Source organism: Belonocnema kinseyi, chromosome 5 (genome assembly GCF_010883055.1).
Source record: "Belonocnema kinseyi isolate 2016_QV_RU_SX_M_011 chromosome 5, B_treatae_v1, whole genome shotgun sequence".
Lineage (NCBI taxonomy): Eukaryota > Metazoa > Arthropoda > Insecta > Hymenoptera > Cynipidae > Belonocnema > Belonocnema kinseyi.
In genome coordinates this window covers 123,761,998-123,769,111 of record NC_046661.1, presented here as the reverse complement: position 1 = coordinate 123,769,111, position 7,114 = coordinate 123,761,998, and the positions used below count along the sequence as shown (strand labels likewise).

Sequence of the window (7,114 nt, the reverse complement as noted above, 5' to 3'; positions counted from 1 at the left end):
GCGGAACGAACGTGTTATTTACATAAATAGCACGAGAATTCTGGATCAATCTGAAAAATCTCTATCCCATCCACACACTACTCCTTTCCCCTGCTGAGTGAGCCACGTCTACCCCGAAAGGGAAATGGCTTAATGGTGTAATAATAATAATAACTTACTTCCTTAGGCGAGAGTATCGATATGTAGTCCTCGTATATAAATCGGGCTTTTTCCTCGATTCTCTCGGGATTGCTTTCGCGTTTGAGCTGCTCGCAGGCGAGCCAAAAGGCGATATTCTCCTCGCTGTACTCGCTGACGAGAAACTCGCGGAAGAGTCTCCTTCCAGCTGGACTCCTCATAAGCTTGTCAAAGGATGAGCCCCATGTCCTGATTTCGTCCAGGCTGCAGCACTCTATATCCCCGTCGATGCCGTCCAATCCGTCCACCACATTACCCGCACTTGCACTTGTCAGGTCACCTGTGACTCCGTGGTCGCCACTCCCGAGGCTGCTGTTGCCTTTCTTCTTACCCTGGTCGCCTGCACCACCTGAATTTCCACCACCGACTGCCGCCAAACTACAAAGAATAAAAATTTCATTAGATATGTATTATTATATAATTTTTCCAGTTATGGCCCATCCATACACTACGTCACTAATTTTGCCCCCCCCCCCCCCCCTCAGAAAGTAACGTAGCCGTTGGATAAAGAGAGATTTTATGTTTATAGATGATTTAAATAGAATCAATGTAGATAACATATTAAAATTAATACGAAAAATTTTTAATTCCTTAGACTTCAAACCGGAATATATTGCCTTTACAAAAAATACACTGAGCCCCGTGCAGAAATTGCCAAATGTTTTCCTTTTTTCCGATTTGGGCCAGATCGGGCACACAATTTTTTGGTTGTTAAATTTGGCCCCCTCTAGTCCCCGGCTTAACAACCAAACTTGCCAGTAGATTGCGCTCCATTAATTTCGGGGACTAAAGAGGGTTGACTCCAAATCGCCCAAGTTTCAATGCAAAGTGTCAAGCGTCAGAAATATTTCAATTATTATTTGCAAAAGTGACAAAATAAATGGGAAAAAATGCCAAAAGTGAGCACAAGACGAGTGCGTAGGTATAGTATACTTCAAAATATTCCTGAATTACGTGTTGAAGACTATAATAAGTAAATTGATTAAGAATGTTAAGATGAAACCTAACCTCGAAATGAGGTTATTTATTTATAAGAAAAGTAGCAACAGTAATATTTCATTTTTTGAATGTGAAAACGAATTAGATCAACAATGACTTCATAAACATATTTATTTTCACGTATTTTTAGGTGATTTGATACAATCGGAATGTAAATACAACCTTCTTATTTATATTCGCTTTTGTAAAAATGACTTAAAGAGCCAGTGCGATATTATAATCCACTTATATCAAAATAACTTTCCACAATTAAGTTCAATATAGAAATTAAAAACAACTTCAATTTAGAAATTAAAACGAAGAATATATTGCAAAATACTTAAATGGTTTATCATACACAAATGATGGCTGTTATATTGCGTCGTTTGAGTTTTTCCGTTTGCTCGAAAAAAAGTGTCTGAAATAACCCAATTTTTTCATATCGCGATCTGTTAGATAACCTGATATTTATATTCCCAAATTTCAGTTAAGGAGGTGATATATTCGATTTTAATATTATTTTATTTAAGAATCCCTTTTAATTAAAAATAAGACAAATAAATTAATATGGGCCCGATCGGGGCCAGGCATGGTTATCTTTGGGCGCAGCGTTTGGGCCCTGATCGGGCATCGCGTTTAATTTCGAGTCTGGCCCCATCTAGATAGCCTGATTTGGGCCAAATTCTGCCCGATCTGGCCCCAATCAGTACCAAATTGGAATTTCTGCACGGGACTTTTACTCGCCGCGAACCGGGTGACTGAAAGCGAGAGTTTGGTGTAGTTGAATTTTCAACTTAAAAAGATTTTCTACTTAAAGAGATGAATTTTCAACAAAAAAAGACGAATTAAAAAAAATACTTTGGAATCAAACAGTTGCATTAACAACCAATCAAGTTTTCCAAAAATTACTTAGAGATTTAACCAAATATTACAATTTTCCAGCCAAAAAAAAATGAATTTTTCCAGAGGCAGTTGAATTTTTAACAATAAACTTTTTTTTAACCCAATAAGATAAAATTTTAACCAAGAATATTACTTTTCTAAATAAAAGATGAATTTTCAATACACAAGGATCAATTTCTTAACAAACAGTTAAATTTTAAGCCTATAAAAAAGATTTAATTTTAATCAAATGAGCAAATTTTGAAACAGGATGTATTAAAATTCAATCAAATATTTTAATATTGAAGACAAAAAGACGCACTTTTAAAAGACAGTTGCATTTTTATCAAAAAAAGTTAATTTTCAACAAAAAGTACGGCTTTTTAGAAAGTATATAAAAATCCTACCAATTAGTTCAATTTTTAACTAGAACGTTGAATTTTCAACAAATAAGATTAATTTTATGTAAAGAAAAAAGAACTTTAAAAAAATACATGAATTTTCTACCAAATAGTAGTATTTTATCTTATGCAATATACATAAAAACTCTGATAAAAAATTCGAAACAAAAATGAATCAAATTTTTAATTTAAAGATTAATGTCTTATCAAAAAGACGAATTTTCAACGTATCCTTGTATTACAGGATAAAGTTTTAACCAAACATGGAACAGTTTGATTTTGAGATGATAGAATAATTTTTGACAAAAAAATAAAATTTCATCAAAGCTGTTGAATGCTAAACGAAAAATAAATTTTCTACAACAAAATATCAATTTTGAACAAAATAAATTAATTTTAAATTAAATTCTTTAACTTTAAAGCTAAAAAGACGAGCTATCTACCAAAAAAGTGAATTTTAAATCTAAAAATAAGATTTTTCAAACTACAAAGATGACTTCTTTAAAATTAAAAGCGACTAATTTTATGTCATAGTAGATTAAGTTTTCGAGTTTTTGACGACATATGGAAAAAGGAATGATTTTTTAACAAATTAGTTGAATTTTTAACCAAATACTAGAATTTTCTTTCTACAAAGATAGATCTTTAATAAAATAGTCGAATTTGGAAATAAAAGATAATAAGCTTTAACCAAAAACAGTAGAATTTTCTACAAAAAAGACGAATTTTTAACCAGATAATTGAATTTTTAATCTACAAAAATGAATTCTGTGACAAAATGACGAATTTTCAACCAAGAAGATTAATTTTCTATTAGAAAGTACGAGTTTTCAACCAAAAATTTGAACTTTGAATTAAAAAACATACATTCTTAACCAAATAGATACATTTTTAACTAAAAAAGATAAATTGTGAAGCAAAAATGGAAAAGTTTAATTTTCAGTTTAAAAAGTTTATTTTTAACCAAACATTAAATGAATTTGCATAAAAATAGTTAAGTTTTCAACCAAAGCAATGATCTTCAACCAAAAAAAATGAATTTTTAACAAAGTAGTTGAAATTTTGATAAAAAATGACTTATTAACAATATAGTTGCATTTTCTACAAAATAATTAAATTTTCAAACAAAATATAGAATTTGTACCCAAACAAGACGAATTTCAAACCACAAATATAGTAGTAATCTTATCAATAAAAATTGAACTCTTACCCAAAAATATAGTTTAACTTTTTTACTGCTCTTAATCTCTGAATGTTACCTAACTTTGTAACGTTATTTCTGCGTATACCCAGCCCCCCCCCTTCCCAACTTCAGTTTTTAGCACCCCCCCCCCCCCCTCAAACTCGTAACGTACTTTATGGAAAGTACCAGAAAGCTACTTTTTATTTTAGGACTACACCATTGATTACTCTTAAGTGATAGATTTAAAAATCGATCAATCTATTCTACAGTGACTTTTGATAAACTCCAAGTTTATTCTCCATTTTCATTTCGGTGATATTCCACAATAACTTCGAGATCAATGCAAATTGAATGGTTTTTTTTTAAAGAGATAATTGAGTAAAAAGTGCTTATCCTGGCCATTACTATCTAAGATAAATATGAAGACATCAGGTTGACCAATATATCGAAATTCTGTTTTTACCCATTTCAAGTAATTTATGACACTGTTTTATTGATACATATTAGGAATATGTCGAATTGCACAAAGAATTCAAGGATATTTCAAACGATTTAATTACATAACTGATTTATAGTATTTCATAAATTTTAAAAATATTTCATAAAGATAAAATATTTCAAAAAGACTTGAAAGATTTTACGGATTTAAAAATATTGTTCATAAATATTTTCATGATTTAAATAATTTCTCAAAGATTTCACAAAATTGTATAGATTTCAAAAGATTACACAAACATTTCAAAGATAGAACTTTCGATTATTTAGTTTTCCATGTTATGTCGTAAGCTTCAATTTCTAAACATCCACTCAAGGCATGAAAAGTTAGCAGAAAAAAATGTTCTTTTTTTTAGATTATTGACCATTTTTCAACATTTTTAAATGGATTTGATTATTGTAAGATTTTGAGGAAGTTATTTTGACATGTGAAGTTCTGAATTCTTAAGCCATTAAACTCTACTTTCAAGTTAACTAAATAAAAATCTATTAATAAAAAAAAAAATGAATAAAATTCTCATTATGATGAGAATAAAAAATATAGTTTTTGTTTTCTCGTTTCAGTATCAAAGTAATTGTGAGATAATTATCACAGGAATGAAAGTAATTTTAGGACGATTTCAAATACGCATCTAATATTTAATAATATAATCTTTCTCGGCCACCTCGCTTTTCCCTTCTTCAAGATAAATAAATAAAAAACGTAAATAAGCAAGTCGGCGGTGGGTTCTTAAAAAATACACGGGCCGTGAAAAGTCCCCTCCCCATTGGTGCATGCAATATAATTTTTATAGAAAATGTATGGTTTCAGACGTTTTTTCCACGAATATATACCGTCTGCTCGTATGGCGGAATTTCGAAAACTTTATTTTAATTTTAAAACTAATTCAGGGGATTTTTTGATTCTATAGGATTTTTTTTTAATTTCTTCAATTTCAAAATTATTACAAGTTTTTAAAATTTGGGAAATTTATGGTAAATTTACAATTGACCAAACCTTTTTAAAACTTTTGTAAGTTTTTTATTTGCATATGGCGTCACTTTTACTCCTTAAGGAGTGAAAAGTACTTTTTACAGAGACCAAATTTTTTCCCCATTCCTCTGCGTTTCCCTTTCTCTTAAATCTTTTTTCTGGAAGCTTCCCCCTTTTCCCCGTTTCTCTTTATATACACTAAGTTTGAAAATACGATATTTAAATTACGCGGGAAATTATCTGAAATGATTCAATTTACGAAAAAACTATTACAGCCATTGTTCGTTTTACATCTACAAAATTCAAAGTAAAACATTAAAGTTTCAAATAAAATTTTAAATCTAAAATATTTTTTGGCCGAAATGAAAAATCATGGAAAGAAATATTGAAATACTTATGAGTATCGCGAATTAATTGTGGTTAAGGTGTTTAAATCTAAAATATTCTTGATTAAATATAAAAAAGAATTTTAAACTTCAAAACTGTGTATGTAAGATGACACTTATCCGATTCCTACTTGATCGACATTTTTGTGTGGATCATGCCAATTCCAGATGAGATGAATATCAAATTGGAATTTAGAAAAGTAAATAAAAGTGACTAAGGAACGTTTATGTACTTGCTAATAATTTTTTACAATTACAAAAAAAAAATAAAGAAATTTTGAAATTTTTTTTTCACCAGTGAAAATTTATTAGTACATAAACGCTCCTTACAAGGAAGTATTTTATCTCGTGTGGAATTATTATGATTAAAAAAATGTCGGTAAAGTAGGAATCGGATAAGTGTCACTTGCCATTAAACAATTTTATTTTTTGTCGAACTTTTTTATATCGCCGTGAATGGATTCTCAACGAATACTTTATAACGAACAGTAATCTTTAAAAGTAAAAGATTTTGATTGTCATTTTGATTATGAAATAAAAAAGTATTAAAAACCTTTTTTGAAAAATCGTATGTAAAGGATTTATGCAGAATTTTATTAATTTTCATTTTTAATAAAATTTCGCATCGGATGAAAATTGTGATTTAAAAATTAATTTGTCTACTGACACTTTTATTTGGTCTACTGAGCTGAGAACTAAGTGAAATCGATCAAATAGAACCCAACATACAGCTTGAAAAAACAGTTGTCCAAAAACTCAAAGTCTCATATCTAAGCCATTTTTTTCGCATTTTTGAAATATATTTAGCATGATTTTTTTCACTACAAAATCTCATTCATGAACGAAAATTGTTGTGATCAGATGACGTGGACTCCGTCAGGTTTAAAAACGATTATATTGCATTATATTTTATTCGCACTTAATTTATTTATGGTAATTTTTAAAATTAGGCTACTTAATTTATATACTAAACTTGCAGGAAGGAATTTAAAAAAAAATCAGAAAATAACTTCATACTCTTTCCAAGTAGAGGGCCTCATCGGTAATGTTGATTATGCAAATTTCGTTTTTCGAAGTTTTTAGATAATCTAATCATCGGAAAATCTGAAAAAATTCACAGTACTTCTTGACATCAAGAGACATCATCCATACAGTTCTCGAAAATTTTTTGTGCGAAATATGCAATAAAAAAACTTGCAAAAAGTTTTGCAAGCAATTCTGTTATTTAAGAAATCCAGAAGAAAATCTGAGTTTTGCAACATTAATGAGTGCCCAGAAGTCGCATATATCCTAATTTTTTAGAATTTTAAACAATGTGGACAATACTTAAAAATAACGATAATTTTCAAATTCCGTAGTTTGGATGGTTTCGCCAGATCCATTTTACATCTGAAATAATGCATTATTCAATTTAATATTTTAACCACAAAATTTAAAGGCAATAATACTGGCCGGAACATCGAGCCGTTTTCAAAAAATGTTTTTTTTTTCTATGTAATTGAAAGTTATGATTTTTGCGCCTGTATAATGCAATCTGTTAGATAAATATGAATCCCGGGTTGCAGTCACCTGGTCTGGTTTCAATGCTCACAAATATCTGCGAGTGTCCTGTTTTCGTGGCTTAAAGGAATGTATAATA

The 7,114-nt window shown here is 29.8% G+C and overlaps 2 protein-coding genes across 3 annotated transcripts in view; one reads left to right on the top strand and one right to left on the bottom strand.

The window, feature by feature from the left end:
* The window catches only part of LOC117172400 (protein charlatan), a 480,082-nt gene that overhangs the window by 384,404 nt on the left and 88,564 nt on the right, over positions 1-7,114 (top strand). The gene's annotated exons all lie outside the window — the stretch shown is intronic.
* The window catches only part of LOC117172402 (regulator of G-protein signaling 17), a 58,906-nt gene that overhangs the window by 19,293 nt on the left and 32,499 nt on the right, over positions 1-7,114 (bottom strand). The window contains exon 3 of the mRNA XM_033360293.1: positions 159-555. Coding sequence (XP_033216184.1) covers positions 159-555 — 397 coding nt within the window. The remainder of the gene's footprint in view (positions 1-158; positions 556-7,114) is intronic.